General features: G+C 34.2%; 4 protein-coding genes across 6 annotated transcripts; 2 read left to right on the top strand and 2 right to left on the bottom strand.

Annotated features, from left to right (window-relative positions):
* Nucleotides 1–224: 224 nt before the first annotated feature.
* Nucleotides 225–3,636, bottom strand: Eif4h1 (eukaryotic translation initiation factor 4H1). Of its 2 annotated transcripts, none has more exons than XM_070668493.1 (5): nucleotides 3,528–3,636; nucleotides 2,401–2,565; nucleotides 2,088–2,332; nucleotides 1,566–1,796; nucleotides 225–951 (listed from the first exon to the last, which is right to left on the bottom strand). In XM_070668493.1, exons 1-5 carry the CDS (start codon nucleotides 3,557–3,559, stop codon nucleotides 806–808), a joined length of 819 nt encoding a protein of 272 aa, XP_070524594.1. In that variant the 5' UTR covers nucleotides 3,560–3,636; the 3' UTR covers nucleotides 225–805. The 2 variants fall into 2 exon arrangements, with proteins under 2 accessions (XP_070524594.1, XP_070524599.1); XM_070668498.1 differs by having other exon boundaries at nucleotides 2,103–2,332.
* A 75-nt stretch (nucleotides 3,637–3,711) lies between these two features.
* Mybbp1a (MYB binding protein 1a) lies at nucleotides 3,712–9,004 on the top strand. Its single transcript, XM_070668301.1, has 10 exons — nucleotides 3,712–3,942; nucleotides 4,064–4,258; nucleotides 4,400–4,795; nucleotides 4,911–5,494; nucleotides 5,593–5,705; nucleotides 5,793–6,316; nucleotides 6,425–7,069; nucleotides 7,135–7,383; nucleotides 7,478–7,911; nucleotides 7,989–9,004. The coding sequence occupies exons 1-10, from the start codon at nucleotides 3,748–3,750 to the stop codon at nucleotides 8,416–8,418; spliced, it is 3,765 nt and encodes a 1,254-aa protein (XP_070524402.1). The 5' UTR covers nucleotides 3,712–3,747; the 3' UTR covers nucleotides 8,419–9,004.
* A 275-nt stretch (nucleotides 9,005–9,279) lies between these two features.
* On the top strand, nucleotides 9,280–14,178 carry Aldh (Aldehyde dehydrogenase). 2 transcript variants are annotated; one of them, XM_070668343.1, is made up of 9 exons: nucleotides 9,280–9,471; nucleotides 11,394–11,639; nucleotides 11,832–12,078; nucleotides 12,195–12,529; nucleotides 12,633–12,770; nucleotides 12,857–13,021; nucleotides 13,089–13,246; nucleotides 13,330–13,479; nucleotides 14,056–14,178. In XM_070668343.1, the coding sequence occupies exons 1-8, from the start codon at nucleotides 9,376–9,378 to the stop codon at nucleotides 13,475–13,477; spliced, it is 1,533 nt and encodes a 510-aa protein (XP_070524444.1). In that variant the 5' UTR covers nucleotides 9,280–9,375; the 3' UTR covers nucleotides 13,478–13,479; nucleotides 14,056–14,178. The 2 variants fall into 2 exon arrangements, with proteins under 2 accessions (XP_070524444.1, XP_070524435.1); XM_070668334.1 differs by lacking the exon at nucleotides 14,056–14,178 and having other exon boundaries at nucleotides 9,281–9,471; nucleotides 13,330–13,996.
* LOC139109396 (probable pyruvate dehydrogenase E1 component subunit alpha, mitochondrial) lies at nucleotides 14,172–17,166 on the bottom strand. The gene is made up of 6 exons (XM_070668449.1): nucleotides 16,987–17,166; nucleotides 16,364–16,600; nucleotides 15,619–15,837; nucleotides 15,280–15,528; nucleotides 14,946–15,194; nucleotides 14,172–14,818 (listed from the first exon to the last, which is right to left on the bottom strand). Exons 1-6 carry the CDS (start codon nucleotides 17,035–17,037, stop codon nucleotides 14,633–14,635), a joined length of 1,191 nt encoding a protein of 396 aa, XP_070524550.1. The 5' UTR covers nucleotides 17,038–17,166; the 3' UTR covers nucleotides 14,172–14,632.
* Nucleotides 17,167–17,205: the final 39 nt, after the last annotated feature.

The following is a 17,205-nucleotide window of genomic DNA, read 5'->3' as shown; positions in this document are numbered from 1 at the left end:
AACAATCGTTTTCTTTTTTAGTATTATAAACAACTATATGCTATTATCGTAACGAACGTATTGCCTTACAAACGATTGATTCACAATGATCAGCGTTGTATGGTGAAAAGTAAGAATTCTGTGGAAGGAAACGAAACCTAGTTATAGTCGTCACTTTCCTTTGTACTTCTTTAAACCCGGGCTTAGTTTCAAGTACAGATAAGAAATACTAATGTAAGATGAAATATACATGCTGTGACATTTTATATTTGTGATAGTTTGTACATATACCCTCAGTATTATTACAGACACGAAACCCAACATTAAATTGACACGAGTATTAAAATGTACTCAACTGCGTAGCATCTTAACAATCATTTATGTATATAAATCGCTATCACTATTGGAGCATGCATTGTGCATACACATTTTCTCTTTATGTATATTGTAGTTACAAGTACTCTATTTTCTTCATTGAGAAATTGAAAAGTTAATTTAAATACAAAATACGAAGAAAAATTATTTATTCTTGATTAAAAATACGCGAAACTTAGAGGAATTGTAATAGATTTATGTCTGTAGCAGATATATATGTATATACATTATGTGTATAACATACATATATATTTTTTTGCGGGTAACATCCCTTGTAAGAATTAAAAAAAGGAAATTTCCTGATTGTAAATGTTCGAAGAATCAGCACTAGATTTTTTTTTTTTTTAGGAAACTATGAGGGAATCTTGGATTAATTTTAAAATTTTGTCAACAATGTTTTTTCTCCAATTTCCTTGGGGAAATATGAGACTATCGATTATATCGATTAATTTTACTTGTCCTGCGGCGTTTCTAATTTTTCTTCTCGAGGCTTTGCACCTCCATAAATGGAACTTGTTTTACTCGATTCTGCAATTGCATTCACAGGCTCTTTGACAGTTCTTGGTTTGAGCTCCAAACGTTTTCTTCCAGAAGTATCTAAAGTAAAAAGTAAAATTGAATAGATAATAATAAATTAGGTATTTTTATTAACATACATTTTTAAGATTTTTAACAGTTTAAGAACAAAACAATTATTCATCAAACAGCTAGATTTAATTTTCAATGATCTAATACAGCGCTCGGAATTAGCCCAGTTCGGTCGATTTTTGATCGTCTCCGTCTTTGGTCCCTTACTATCGCTCGAAGCTCGACCGGTCGTCGAGCTTTGAGCGATAGTGGGGGTTCCGAAGGCGGAGACAATCAGAAATCGGCCGAACTGGGCTACTAATTCCGAGCGTTAATCTAATACATATAATTTTTACTAGAAAAAAAAAATTATTTTTATATAACTTTTTATTACAAGAAATTAGAGCTGTAAAAAAAGTAGTCACTATAGCTCTGGAAGAAATACATTTTAAAAACCAATTTAAACTCAAATTAAATTACTTTATATTTTTACATGTATGAATCTTATGTCTCAAATAGGAAAAAATATACATTGTAGTTTATTTTTTATCCGATAAATACATACATAACTACAGCTATATTCTAAACTCTTTTATAATTTAGTAATTGATGTTTTCGAAAATTACATACTGTATTATACATACCTGGAACTGCCGCATCTTTTTGGTAAGGGTCCTCATAAAAGGGTTTCCGCTCTGGACCACTTCCCCGAAGTGGAGGTTTATTACTGAATGATCTGCTAGATGTACTTCGCTGCCAATCACGACTTCCACCTGTGTCATCGTTGAATTGGCCGTAATTGCCTCTATTACTTCTAGAATCCCATCTATCGTTACCTTGCCTACTACCACCATATGGACCTCTATCGCTGTATCCTGTGTATCAAAACAAACGTTAAAATCTGATTTGCAACATGTTAGATTTCGCGTAGTAGTAAAAAAATAAAAAAAAAATTAGTTAGCAGTCAGAACTGTATAAGTAATTACTATTTTGGTAATCTATAACTGGACGATTACGGTTACTTCGCTTTATAATCGTAATTAGTAATATCTTTTATGATTACTAGTAATCGTAATCGTAATTGTAGTTACTTCTTTTATAGCTCTGTTTGCAGTATTATAAAATGTGTTCTGTCGTTATTATTTATAGAAGCATATAATGTTTGCCTGAATATGATTTACTATCAAAATCCTCGCCGTATCCACTGCGGCCGGAATCTCGTCCTTTAAATCCACTTCCACCGCCAGTGCCACGGTTTCTCCTATCAAAGCCGCCACCACGGTCATTCCTCTTTCCTTCTGCTACATCAATTTTAATCAAACATTTGTCCACTTCTACCGCTCCGTCCATCTCCAATGCTGCTTCCAGATCAGACAAATCTTCGAATTCGACATAGCAGAAGCCTTTAAATCTATAAATAAGAAAATATATTAAAATATTGAAAATTAAAATAAACTGTTTGTTACAATTAATACATACTTGTCAGTGTCTCTGTCTTTAACCAATCTGATGACTTTAACATTGAGCTTCTCAAAGATTTTGTCCACGTCGCCTTGTACAATTCCATTTGGCAAATTTCCCACATATGCAGTATATGGAGGTTCTGTCGGCAACGGTTTTCTACTCCGATGAGTGGGATAATCTCTGAAAAAAGATGTATATTCACTTTTATACATGCAAAACATAATAAATTTCTTACTTCTGTTTCAATTGTGACGTTCAATCCTATTATATGAATGTAGGTTTTTAAATTATTATATTTATCTGCAAAATAGTTTATGCATTATAATACTAATTTAAACAACAAAAAAAATTTTCTTTAATAAAATTGAACGTTATCTTTACAAACATATATTAACTCATCAAATTAAATCTATTAACATTAATTATATTTAACTGCTCCAAAATCACAGATTATGACAGAAGCTGTTATATGCATGAGAATGTTATAGATTCATTCTTTTTCCTTTTGTTGACATACCAGTTAACTTCATTTTCATAATAAAAAAGCTCGCTTATACATGTGTGTATGCGTGTGTGTGTGAGCACACATCACACACACACATATATATAAATTAAGGAGTATTGTGTCAGAAATTTAATTGAATGGATTGGGGTGCGACGCGATCAGAAACGGAGTCCATGCTGACAGCCGCCTGGTCAACCGAGAATCACGACAGTGGCCGCACGTCGAAGACGCGCGCCTACGCTGTCGTCGCACAAAACGTTCTTCCTCTCTCTCTATCTCTCTCTTTCTCTCTGTTAAGCTCCAGTCCATTCTCTCGCTTGCTCTAGCGGTGCGTGCACCACACGTGCGTCATTTCCCAAGAACGGCCACGCCGTCGGCCGCGTCGTCGTCGAGAGCTTACGGTTCGCCGCCGCGGAAGCCCGACCGGCCAAAATAAAGCCGCGTGTCGCGCGGCGCCTCGCAAGGTGTTGCGCCTGTACTCGCGTCAGCCACACTTAACCTTAAAAACCGGGGGATATACGCGGGCAAAACGCACGTCTTCTTGACGCACAAAGCCAGCGGGCGTAGCTGCCACGACTACGGTCATCTAGGACTCCATCGACCGCCTGACACGGCCGCAAACGCGGCTGATACTTGCCTTGAATCGTCGTAACCACCTCGACCAGCCATATTGAATGCACGGAACTGACCGGGACCGCGCGAGTCGAGTCTGATACCGTTCACCGTGCGCGCGATGCCATTGCTACTTCGCGCCGCTGCGACGATTATATTTTTGATGAGTGTAGTGCTGCACTAGTGCACTACTGCACTGCCGTCTGCGGCGTCTGCCCCGACTGGGAAATATCAGAAAAAGTAAGATGGCCACCGCGTTAGACGAACCGCACGACAAGCACATGGCAGACACGGGTGCGAATAATCTTGCCGAGTGGCAAAAAACCGACAGGATGAATTCTACTGTACTGAACAATTTTAACAAACTAAAGGATAGTAACGACTCTGTGAGACTGAATGCCGGAGTCGCGCTGTTAAATCATCTGCATCAACATAATACGGTAAATCAATTAACATTAACCTTACCAAGCTAGTTTAAGTTGCATATAGTGTGAAAAAGAAGGATTTAGTTTGAGATATCCTTGGAAATATTTAACTTGGAACATTGCATTGCTCTTGCAGAATCAAGATGACAATGAGCTGAATTATGCTCTGGTTAGACTGGTTCGCAGTTTGGGATCTTCAATGACTTTTACAAGAAGGGGATTCTACAGCACATTGATGGTTTTCCTAAAAATGAATCCAACCATGTCAATAGAGAGACTTCTTTCTATAATGAATACTCAGCTACATCCATCTGGGAGTCATCCTAAGAGTGTAAGATTTATATGTTTTGCTTTATTGTTGTAAAAATGGTATTAAATATATTTTACAGGGCATTCCATAGTAAATGTTTATTTAATATGGGACCCTGTATAATATGAAACATACATTTGTATGAGACATACATTTCTACAGGAGAATGCTGATATATACATGGGACACATATTGCTATGTGGAGCTATGATAAGGTCTGACTTACTTGCTAACAACAATATGGAGACACAACAAAAGATTACTGAAATTTTAGTGAATGCTGGCCGACAACGCAGCTATTTATCATTTATTTCCATTATATTTTTGAGTGAGCTTATTGTTCAGCTTGATACTGCATCTATGAAGAATATCTGGCCAGTTGTTAAAGAAGAAATTGGTAAACCTTGGTCCAAACAAACTTTAGATACATTTTATATACTGCTCATTGTTAGAGATAAACATCCATCCCTGGTTAATCATAAATTTTTAAAAGAACACTTGGATGTGAAAGAAATTATTACCAAGGATTCTATTGAAAATATTATTAAACTATTAACGGTACGTTATTTAACGAGATTTGAATGATTTTCTTTTTGTTTAAATTTTTATGTACTGATTTGTACTTACATATATGTGACTGCATAATATTAATATACTTTTTCTTTTTTATTAGGCTTTACCTAGAATTGTTTCTTATCGCCATCCAGTGTTTAAACTTTTTTGTGAAAAGTTAGTTACAACTGAATTTGTAGCAGACTTCTGGAAAGGCATTGATCAGAAATTTATTAAACCATCAAAGAGTGATGAATATATTGTTGTAGAAATTTTACGATTAATACTTACCAATGCTACAGATAAAACTATAATTCCATTATTATTATCTCCTAATCTTCTACAGCACATGTTAAAAAGATTTTCTAATTGTAAGAGAAATAATAATGATGAAGTTTTAATAGCATTCAGAAAAGTTTTACATCTGATAGTATCTTCTTCAAATGACGAACATATTAAGACAAAGGTGCAGCTAAGCATATTAAAAAAACTTATATTGCATCCTGGTGATTTAATGATAGAGAAAAAAACAGGTGTTAAGGTAATTCAAATAATTACAGGAAATCTGAAAATAGACGGTATTAAAAAATTATGCCAATTATATAAAGATATTATAGAAAGTAAGTTGACTAAAGAAAGAGAAGGTGCAAAAGCGGAGTTGTGGACAAACGCAGAGCGAAGTTACACAGCACAATTATTAACAAAGTGAGTACAATTATATACTTGGTACAAAAAATATTTATTACAATATAGTTATAGATTAAAATAATATTTATTGGATTAAATGTGCATTCTTTCTTTAGGTTAATGGGTCATCAAGAAACATTCTCTGACCAGGACTGGAGACTTGAGCAACTGTCGTTCCTATTCAATTACGGATTATGTGAAGTGCCTAATGTCGGTATAGAATTAGCGCGTAAGTATATTTAATATACATTGTTTAATTTTTAAGTTAATATTATTTTTAATAATTATAAGTTGGAATAAATTTTATTATTTACAGAACAATTTAAAGATTCTTTTTATCGTGCTTTGGATCATAAATTACCAAAGTTGGATAATGTACGAAATCTATTAAGTGCACTCGTTCATGATTTAGATTCGAAATTGCAATCCAATGAAATACGATTAAGATCGCCATTAAACGATGCAGCATCTGATACTTGGAAAAAAGTGATGAGCATGATAGAAATATTGGAAAAAAATACAAAAAATGTCGAAGCTTTGCCTATATTTCATACTACGAATTTACATATGGGTCTTCAGTTATTCTCAGATCCTGAAATGGCAATTATGTCGATTAATGAACTTCAATGTTGTTACGAGAGATTAAATAAAAAATCAAAAGGGCAGAAAAAAATTAATAATGTAGCTACCGAAGAAGAACCAGAATGGGTTGAAGTAGTAGTGGATCTTTTGTTATCTCTTTTGTCTAAAAATGATCATTTATTTCGGTCACTAGTTGGCTGTGTATTTCCGCATATCTGCCCCCATCTGACGTCATCTGCAGTTCATCAGATATTAGCCGTAAGCTTTTTATTTATATACTTACTATAAAAATAATTTATTTTGTAACTAAAAAAATACTTATTAATTTTGTATAAATTTAAATATATTTGTAATTTTTTACTTTAGGTGCTGGATATAAAAAATACTAAAAAAACTCTTACTGCACAGCGAAATGATGAAGATTCTTCAGGTATAGAAAGTGAATCTGAAGATGACGAGAATGAGGATGAGGAGGAAGGGGAAAATGTTTCAGGTAATGAGGTTTTATCAAAAAGCGAATCCGAGTCTGATGGTGAAAGTGAAAATGAGGACGAAGATGATGATGAAACAGTAACCGATAAATTAAGATTAGCGTTACGTGAAGCTTTGGGTGATGCCGCAATGCAAACCGATGACGAAGACATCGATGTAGATCAAATAGGCGTAGAAGAGGGCAAACGATTGGATGAATCGTTAGCAGCGGCATTCAAAATTCTTCGAGAGAATCGTCAAGCTCGTTCTAAAAAGCAAGGAAAAACAAGCCAGGCGTTGATGCACTTTAGGGCTCGTGTTATAGATTTATTATCTATTTATTTAGATATTTGCCCGTCTATGGCGGTTACTCTAGATATGATCGTGCCACTTTTCGCTCTGCTGGAATTTTGTATAAAGGACCCGCATCAGGAGCCACTCACGCATAGAATTCGAGCTTGCTTAAAAAAGTTATCAACGATAAAAAAGTTTAAGGATACAACGGGTGTTGATGATGTTTTATTAACGACAATTTTAAAGGTAATTATTTATAGTGATTAAATACAAATGTGGTGATTAAATTATATAATCTATGTTTTTTTAAGGCTTTGATCGTAAAAGGAGAACGTTCTGCTTCAGTCTGTCAAGAGCTCAATGATAAATTGGCAGAATGCTGTACTTTCCTTGTCAGGTGCGCACAGCAAGCTAACTTGTCCACTACGAGCATTGTAGAAATTTACGGCGAAAATCTAACTGCGTTCTTTAAAAAAAGAGATTGCGTACTTTCGTCTATGTTATTTAAGGGTGTTTTACAGTTATGCTGGGAAGATAATTGGCAGCTAGCACCTTTGCTGGTACGTATTAAAATGAATATGTAATGTATATAAAATTATAATTTTTTCATACTTTTTAATATAAAATAATCTGTATAAAATATCTAATTTTTAGGTGGATTTTGCTTTTGACAGCAGTATTAGATACTTTCGTAGAAGTCAAGCATTGGAATTGTTACTAATTTTCTATAACAATAATCGGTTATTGAACAGTAATACGAAGTATGCGGACATGAGAACGAAATTAGAATCGACACTTTGTAAAAATTCAGTGGATACGCTCAAAGAGACATGTTATGTACATCTGAACGATAATGGACAATCTGTTTCGTGCAATTACGTTAGCGCTCGGAAAAAAATTTTGCAAAAATTTATCGGACATCTTCTGATGCTTTTACGTGTCGTTTATTCACGTCATTTGCCACAAGCATGGGATTGGCAAACCATTAAAGAAGCATTAATGGAATATAGAAATCGAAACGTTCTTTCTGGAGATGCTAAAACTGCCTACAAGAAGTTAGCAGTGGAGATTGGAATACCTTTTAACGTGTAAGTATAACAATAAATATAATGCAGTTCTTTGAAGTTTCTCCAGTCTTTTTTTTTTACTTAATTTGTATCGACAGGTGTTCAGCAAAAGATAATACTAAATTGAATAGTTTTAACGATACTCTCACACAAAGTAATGGCAAACAAAGTAATGTTGGATTTCAAAATGGAAAAGAAAGTGATTCGGAAGAAGAAAATTCGAAAGAACAAGAAGGCGCAGTGCAAAGTAATAATGAGATAAAAAAGAAAAAGAATAAGAGTAGACAAAAAGAAAAGCGATTATTGAAGAAAGAGGCGCGTGAGTTACGTGCAAAAATTATGTCTCAAGATATAGAGCCGTTTAACTTTAGCAGTGTTAGTTTACCAGAAAACGAAGACACACCACAACTTTTTCAAAACGGGAATTCGCATAACAAGTATACAAATTCGAAAGAATCGCAAAAAAGGAATCAAGCGATGGAGAACGATCCTGAATCTAAGAGGAGAAAAAGTACCGATCGTATTTGATATAACTTTAAATTTAAAAAATAAATAAATAAAATAAAAATAAAAAACGATGCGTGCAGCATGAAAATTAAGTGTGTTTGAATATGCTGATTATTTCAAATTTTAATGGAATTTTTTTTTAATTTTGTTTTTACGTGAAAGTAAGATCTGTATATAAGGCGTATAATGGAGTTTTATTCCAAAACGAAATAATTAACGATACTTGATTCTTTAATGTTATTTTAATTTCCTTTACTATTTTATTTGGATGTAAGATTGAATTGTATAAAAACAAAATTTCTTTTTTATTCTCTTGAATTTTTTCTATAATTATGTATGTATGTACATATAACTATTATTTTAATTTAACAAATCCCGACAAGTTTGGACGGAAATTTTCGATTATGTCATTAAAAAATTTACCTCACGTTTAAAACACGTAGCAATAAATTTGAATATTCAAGCGTATTCAAAGCATTCATTAAAATATTTTTTATCTACTCAAAAGTTACGTTTGAAAAAGAAAACGTCTGTATAATTTATATCTAATAACTATTAAATATTCTGTATATAACTGCCATATATAAATAAGTTTGTGTACAGAAAATGTATATGCGAATCTTAACGTACAATTTTCTAGTCAGTCCACAGGCATCATCTTGGGACTAAAAGATCCTCGATATTCCCAACCTTCCCAGAATACAATTTAAGAATTCTTTTCACTGTTAGCCGTTGCAAACAATTTTAATAACCGGATCACTAAGCAAAAGAGAGAAATGTAGCGCGCCTTTTTGAGATGTCACTAGTTGATTGGAATTCAACATGAAATAGAGCACGCGCTCTCTGTTTCGAGCACACCACTGAACATTGTATTTTTGTGGAGTGACGAAGTGAGGGGTAAAAAGAGAAGAGACTCCTCTCCTTTCCTCTAGTTCTAGTTATTGCACTCAGTTCTCTCCCATCGTTCGCTGCGTCGACATGTTGCGCGTGCTAAAGGGATTACGACATCTTCGACGTTACTCGTCCGCGGCCTTGCCGGCGCCGGACGCTTGTCCGCCGATCCTTTACACAGGCGTAAGTAGGAGGAATCTAATGAAACTGCAAGTAGAATTATTCGCAAACACGATGCGAGATTGCGGATGTATTTATATTTGCTTCGGCATGGATATGGCGGCGAATACACTCTTGAGAACAAAGCCGAGAAGTTCGAAGTGAAGGAGAGAGTAAGATGCTATTGTCGCAGACGCGAGTATTACATTTTTTTTTTTTTATCAAGATTCGTTTATGATGATTTGTTATGACATGACACAATTTGCTCTAACAGTCTAACATATTTATCTCGTGGAACGGCTAAATCTCCATTCGAAGAGAGGTTTGTGCTCGTATCTAAGCAACGATCAAACGTGATATAAGGTCAAGGGTTTGTGCATGTCACGAGGTGATCGAATTTTACACGTCCCGTACTGTGGCGTTAATTGTACGTCACCGTAACTTTGTCAGTATACGTCAGCAGAAATGTAACTGAGCTCGTGAATATAATGCAATCCGATGCGATAAAATAAGATAAATTGTGGCGCAATTACAGCTAATCATGCAGTTTACTGACCGCAACGGCGAAATTGCCGATTCCATTATAATTGGTTTAACTGTTTGACAAAAGATTTACCATTTAAACAAATTTTGTAACTCTGGAATTTTTTAGGAAAAAAAAAAAAAGTTTAATAACTTTAAAACCACCGACCTTGGAGCCCGTAGAAGCTGATTATATGTTTATTGCAATTAGCATGATTTTGATTAAACTTCAAACACGTCAGCTAATTGTCGTTACTTATTGTTAAATAATGACAGCGATCAAAGATACTTGAGATAAAATTTAATTAGGTTTTAAAATAAATCCCTATAATTTAATTTATTAATATCTAATCGTACATTCGTTGTATAGATACTGGCTTAAAATATTTATCGGTGATACATTGATAAAATTAATAACGATTTAATGAGCGATAAAATTTTAGATGGATTTTATTAATTTTTTTATTTTTATTTAATAATTCCGTTTTTTTTTACTTGCAATTTAATTTATAATATTTCTTAATTTTTTAAAATTTAATTTTGTATTTTGTGCGTAATTATACATAGTTAAATTTAATTTTGTATTCTGTGCATAACTATAAATAGTTAAATTAAATTTGTATTCTGTTTTCTATATTTGTCTATATTTATACAGGAAACAGGTGTCACACACAGATTTGGCTTAATCTTTGATTTTTAAATTATCTGCAGTTTGATTTATGACCATACCATATAATTTTTATTTATAAAACGTAAGGATTTATTTGATTAATATGTGTAGTTTAACTGACTTTGAATGTCAGTGACTATGTTGTTATCTAATCATAATATATGGGTAATAATATATGGACACAGTGACTGGTATGACTGGATTGACTGGTATATTTTTTACCCAATGATCAATGACAAGTAATAATGTAATTAATTAATAGTGATCAATGGTTTTCTAATAAATTCAACTTAACTCAAAAATTTAACTCAACATGTGGAAAGAAATCCTTTTTTTTTATTCTCAGATTTAGTTTTTTGAAAAATTGTTAACACTCGAGTTTCTCTCTTTATCTCGCAATACCAGATTGCTCTTTGTACATTATCAAAGTGTAAAGAGTAGAATCTGCAAGAGTGTTCAATTAACTTTGGCAATAAATGTTATTTTTTCAACTGATATAAGTTTATACAAATATTATGTTACACCAAGTTATGTAATTTATGATATCTTTTAATTTAAGCAGACTGCAGCAATAACAAGTATTAACGAGCGTCGATTTATCGTTTTTGCGATATGTTTTTTTTCGAATATTTATGCAGAACTGTATGTGAACTGTATGTGTCTATTTTGTAACATATATGTGATATTTTTTTTTATGTATAAAAACGCAATTAATAATAGGCAATAACAGTATATAATTTTTATTTTGATGTAGATATTCATTAATAATGAATGGCACAAATCTAAGAGCGGAAAGACATTTCCGACTGTCAATCCAGCCACCAGCGAGGTAATTGCCGAGGTACAAGAAGGTGACAGTGCGGACATTGACTTTGCGGTGCAAGCTGCTAATAAGGCTTTCAAAAGGAATTCACCATGGAGAACCATGGATGCCTCCCAAAGAGGAGTTCTCTTGAACAGATTGGCGGATTTAATGGAACGTGATCGGACGTACCTTGCGGTATTGATATATTTAACATAAAAGTTGACGTATATGATAGTTTTTAAAAGTCGAACTAGAAATGTTTATGCCTTTTAATTAACAATTTTTATTTTTAAATTTTTGCGAAAATTATTGTCGTTAAGAGAAAACAAAATATTCAGTTTATCCCAATTTTTTATAAAGATTAATTCGTTATGCATTACATTTTAGTCCTTAGAAACCTTAGACAATGGAAAACCTTATTCAAATGCGTATGTCGGTGACTTACCTATGAGCATCGGAGTATTAAGATATTTTGCGGGATGGGCTGATAAGAATCATGGAAAAGTTATCCCGGCCGACGGAAAAGTTTTTGCATACACCAGACACGAACCAGTCGGAGTATGTGGTCAAATTATTCCATGGAATTTTCCCATTTTGATGATGGCATGGAAGTTAGCGCCAGCTTTAGCTACAGGTGACAAGTCATGTATTATACAATTTTAATTCTCTTACTTTATTATTGTAATTAACAAAATGTGAGGTCGTAAATTTTGTAACACCTGAAACTGAAATTCATATCTTACTCCTTAGGAAATGTCATTGTTTTAAAACCTGCTGAACAGACTCCGTTAACGGCTCTTTATCTGGCACAATTGACCAAGGAAGCTGGATTTCCTGATGGAGTTATTAATGTCGTTCCTGGTTATGGTAAAACCGGTGCCGCCTTAGTTGCTCACGACAAGGTCGACAAAATTGCATTCACTGGTTCTACCGAGGTCGGCCAATTAATAAAACAGAATGCTGCTACGCATAAATTAAAGAGAACTACGTTGGAATTAGGTGGGAAATCTCCTAACATTATTCTTAAAGATGTTGACATAAATCAAGCGGTAGAAACAGCACATTTTGGATTATTTTTTAACATGGTAATTTATGACGTATCATTCATGCATGATTATTGCTAAACTCTACATTTACTTTTTCTTTAATTAATATTTTTCGCTTATTTTTATATAAATTTTTTGCCAGGGTCAATGCTGTTGTGCAGGCTCAAGAACCTTCGTTCAATCGAACATTTATGACGAATTCGTTGAAAAAAGTGGACTTCGTGCCAAATCAAAGACTGTAGGAAATCCGTTTGATTTAAAAATAGAGCAAGGCCCGCAGGTATATTCAAATTTACAGTTTCTAATAGCAATCAATACATAATTAACATTATTTATTATTATCATTATGCTATTTATATCGTTTAGATTGACGAGGAACAGTTGCACAAAATTATGCGTATGATAGAATCTGGTAAAGATGAAGGTGCTAAATTAGTAACAGGTGGTGAACGGATTGGTGACAAAGGCTATTTTGTTGCTCCAACAGTATTTGCAGATGTTAAAGATGATATGACTATAGCTAGAGAAGAAGTAAGCGTTATAATTATATATGAAATGTAATGTAACATATTGAAAAAATAATTTTTTTTTTTGATAGATTTTTGGCCCAGTACAGCAAATCTTAAAGTTTGACGACTTGGAAGAAGTTATTGAACGAGCAAATAATACCGATTATGGATTAGCTGCTGCAGTTTTTACAAAAGATCTTAATAAAGCGAATTACATAGTACAAGGTCTTCGTGCCGGTACCGTATGGTAAGTGGTTTTGAAAATATTACAAAAAGTACATTTGTAAATTCTGAAAAAAAAAATTAATTTTGTTGTTAATTCTTATGTAGGGTTAATACATATAATGCAATAATTCCCCAAGTACCGTTTGGTGGGTACAAAATGTCTGGACACGGCAGAGAACTTGGAGAATATGGTCTTGAGGCGTACACAGAAGTAAAAAGCGTAATAGTTCAACTTGGTCAGAAAAATTCATAAATGTGAGTTAAAGTCGTTGCCGAGAAATTATTTTACAAACGTTTTTTTTATTGGGAAAATCAAATGTGTACTTTTCAAAATATATTTTATAAGTTTAAAATTTACGATATATTTTTTATGTATTAAGTATATTGCAGTTAAAGTTTTTTTTTTCTTTTTTTTTCTTTGTCTTATATGAAGCTATCTACAGATTGTGAACATAATTAAAAATTCACTATAAATTAGACACAAATAAATAAAGTGACAATTTTGTGACATAAACTGTAACATAATAATGAAATGTGATAAAGAATCGCATAAAATATTTCAATTTCAATAAAATGTAAAGCTTTTAACTTTTATCTGATCGGTATAAATTTTGTTGTTATTTCTGTATAACTTAAAAAAAAGATTGCAGCCAATTTGTTGCAAATCTCACTTGTTTTTAATAAGTACAACTTAACACTTTAAATAATAATAATATAATTGTACATTCCTATATTTTCAATTTTATAACAATAAAAAGTATTATTAAAATTATTTTAATTTTTATTATTAAAACATACTTTCATAGGCATGTCACAAATGTTTGTTTCCAGAAAACATCTCGTTTTCCAACTGCGTATTATCTTCCGAGAAAAAAACAATTCCGCGAGGAAAATCCTTTTTGCGTGACGAGCAGGGAAGCATAATAGCACATAAAATAACACTGCACTTGTTCATCACTAAATTTTTATAAGAAAAATTATTTTTTTAAATAACTTGTCTTTTTATTAACATATTAACAAACGACTAAAATCTCGGGCGCACGTTATATTGTAAAAAAAACAATTTTTGTTACAACTTACGGTGGAAATAAATTAGATTGTAAATAAATTTAATTTCTCAAATTATCAAAATTGTGGACCTTGAACTTTGGCTGTAATCGAAATGTTACGTACGCGCATTTTGGAGCATTGAGATTGCACTTGAATTAATCTATTTCGGCAGTATCAATGATTTTTAACTGATACGTATCGAAAGAATATGTAATGGGATAATATACATCCTCGAATTAAAGACTTATGTGCAATTCTGTACATCACTATACAATTAATTTGTTGGTCTATGAACATTAAGGACTTGGCATGTGACTATAAAATATATAATATACAAGGAAACAATTTTTGAGCAATTTTAAGCGTTTATAGCTGGCCCTAGTCTAGCATGCGGTAGAGGATTAAAGGGTGTTGTATTTCGGATTTGTTTTTCTAAACAGTTCGAATAAATGTCGGCAGTAAGTTCGTTCAGCGGAATCTCCTTATCGATCTTGGCGGCTTTTACAGCATCGTCCACAGTCTTTCTAATTTCACCCTCAATTGCCTGAAATAGAAAAAGATTCACATAGATTATTTCAAATAATAATAAATTACTAATAAAATACTAATAAAATAAAATATAATTATTGTTGTGTAAATTACAATAACAAAATCTAGTAAAAGAAACTGACTTTAATCTCTTCCGCAGTGACAAGATTGGAGTTCAAGATCCTTTCTTTAAAGCTAGTGAGTGGATCCCGAGTTTGTCGAACCTCTTGTACCTCTTCTCGTGTACGGTAACTGGTACCAGGATCCGACATGCTGTGTCCACTGTATCTATACGTTACAGTTTCCATAACAATCGGCCCCTTACCGGATGTGCAATGATCGATTGCGAATTTCGTGGCTTCTCTTACGGCTAATACGTCCATTCCATCTACCTATAATTACCATTTTTATTGTAAATCCCATTTTTATTTCAAAAAGACAAATTTCTTAGGAAAAAAATAACAAAATAAAAAATACCCAAATTCCAGGAATATAATCGCCTCTGGTATAATACTCCGTGCTCGCTGCAGCACGATCAACGCTAGTACCCATCCCGTATCCGTTATTTTCGCAGACGAAAATACAAGGAACATCCCACAATTTAGCCATATTATATACTTCAAACACTTGTCCTTGATTAGCCGCGCCGTCACCATACAATGTTAAACAAACCCCACCGGTATTCATATATTTTTGTGCAAAAGCAATTCCAACTCCCAGTGGCACCTAATCGCAGTAAAAATATAAATTACAACAAAAAAGATAAAATAATATAGATATTAAAAATATGAAATTAATTTTTAAAAGTGTACAAACCTGAGCGCCAACAATGCCATTTCCTCCGTAGAAGTTTTGTGAATACATGTGCATGGAACCACCTTTGCCTTTAGCGTTGCCACCTTGTCTACCGGTGAGCTCTGCAAAGACGCCAAATACGTCTATGCCCATCAAATAAGTCCACCCGTGTGCGCGATAGGCTGTGATCACAGAGTCTTGAGATCTCATTGCAGCTTTCATACCAACTGCACATGCTTCCTATAAAAAAAAAACGAACAAGATTAAAGTAACATGCACACAAGTGCAGCGTTGGGATCACGCCGATTCTGCCTGGCGCTAAATTGCAGCCGGGAGTATCCATTGTCGTAAATATTGCCTGACGTCGCAGAGGAGATGCTCGGCGTTTATAGTTGTCGTGTATCGCCGTTCGTTAGGTACGCCGCGCGTATATCTCTCGCGCGGGGCTATACAAACGCCGGGTAACTAGATTAAAATTGAACGACTCGTGCACGTGGCTAACTCAAGTATTAGGATACCCGTGCACGCGCGAGCACAAATCAGCTTTACGTAACGCCGACTGTAATGCCGGGAGGTACACGAGCAACGCGCGCGTCGTCGCCGCACAGTTTATACGTTTAATTTTCGTAACACATCGGGCCGCGTGCATCAGCGGCAGGCTAAACTTTACGGATAGTATAATTATTGAACGGTGAAAGAAGTCGTACGTTTGCCGACGAATCGCCGATAATGATTACGCGATAAAAAGATGAAAGATATTTTTTACCTGTCCTGAGTACAAGTGACAAAAACCACGGATGATTTTCTCTTTGTACAAATTGCCGGCAGCAGTTTCCATACGACGTATCGTATGTAGCTGCTTGAACAGTTCAATGGCATCATCTCGGGTCACTGTCACCTGAGTGGAAGGACCGTGATCCAGTTTGTGCAGGCGAAAAGGCTTAGTCTCGTAAGAGGCCTCGGTAGCATAATTATTTCTCTTGCTCAAGAAAAACGAGGCCACCTAAAAACATTAATATTTAGTAAATGCTTACAGTGACATAAAATTAGATTGCAAGTGTAACACATGCAACTTTGTGAAATTTACATTTTTTTGTAAATCGATTTTGTGTTCTTTGAGATAAAAATTTCGAGTCTTTGCATTAACATCAATCAAATCCAAAGCAAACACAAAGCAGTTGTGCGAGCCATATCGCACTCGAGTCGCGGATGATAATTACCTCGTTCCAGCTTCCAAACTGGCGAACATGCGAGATATTGAGGAAAGAAGAAAACTCATGAAATACGATGTCGCAAGTGGGAGCTGGGATTCATAATGAGACCCTGACATGGAAATAAACGCGATGCGGCGTGTTTAGAGGTCACACGTCGCTTTGTCGGTTCACTTACGTTTCGTCGTGACGTCTGCGCGGCGACGTTCCTGAGACAGTTGGGTATCATTTCCTAATAACGGGAAAAGAGATCGGCGGGAAATAGAGTTCGATTTTTGCTTCACAGTGACCAGAATAAGTGCTCTTCGTCGCCGTGAACCACCTTCACCTGACACGAACCAACATGGACCACGGCGACCCATGCTTGATACCTGGTTATTTTCTGGTCACGATTACC

The sequence above is a fragment of the Cardiocondyla obscurior genome, linkage group LG02, assembly GCF_019399895.1.
Source record: "Cardiocondyla obscurior isolate alpha-2009 linkage group LG02, Cobs3.1, whole genome shotgun sequence".
NCBI lineage: Eukaryota > Metazoa > Arthropoda > Insecta > Hymenoptera > Formicidae > Cardiocondyla > Cardiocondyla obscurior.
Note: the sequence above shows the minus strand (reverse complement) of the source record. Positions and strands in the feature narration are given on the sequence as shown.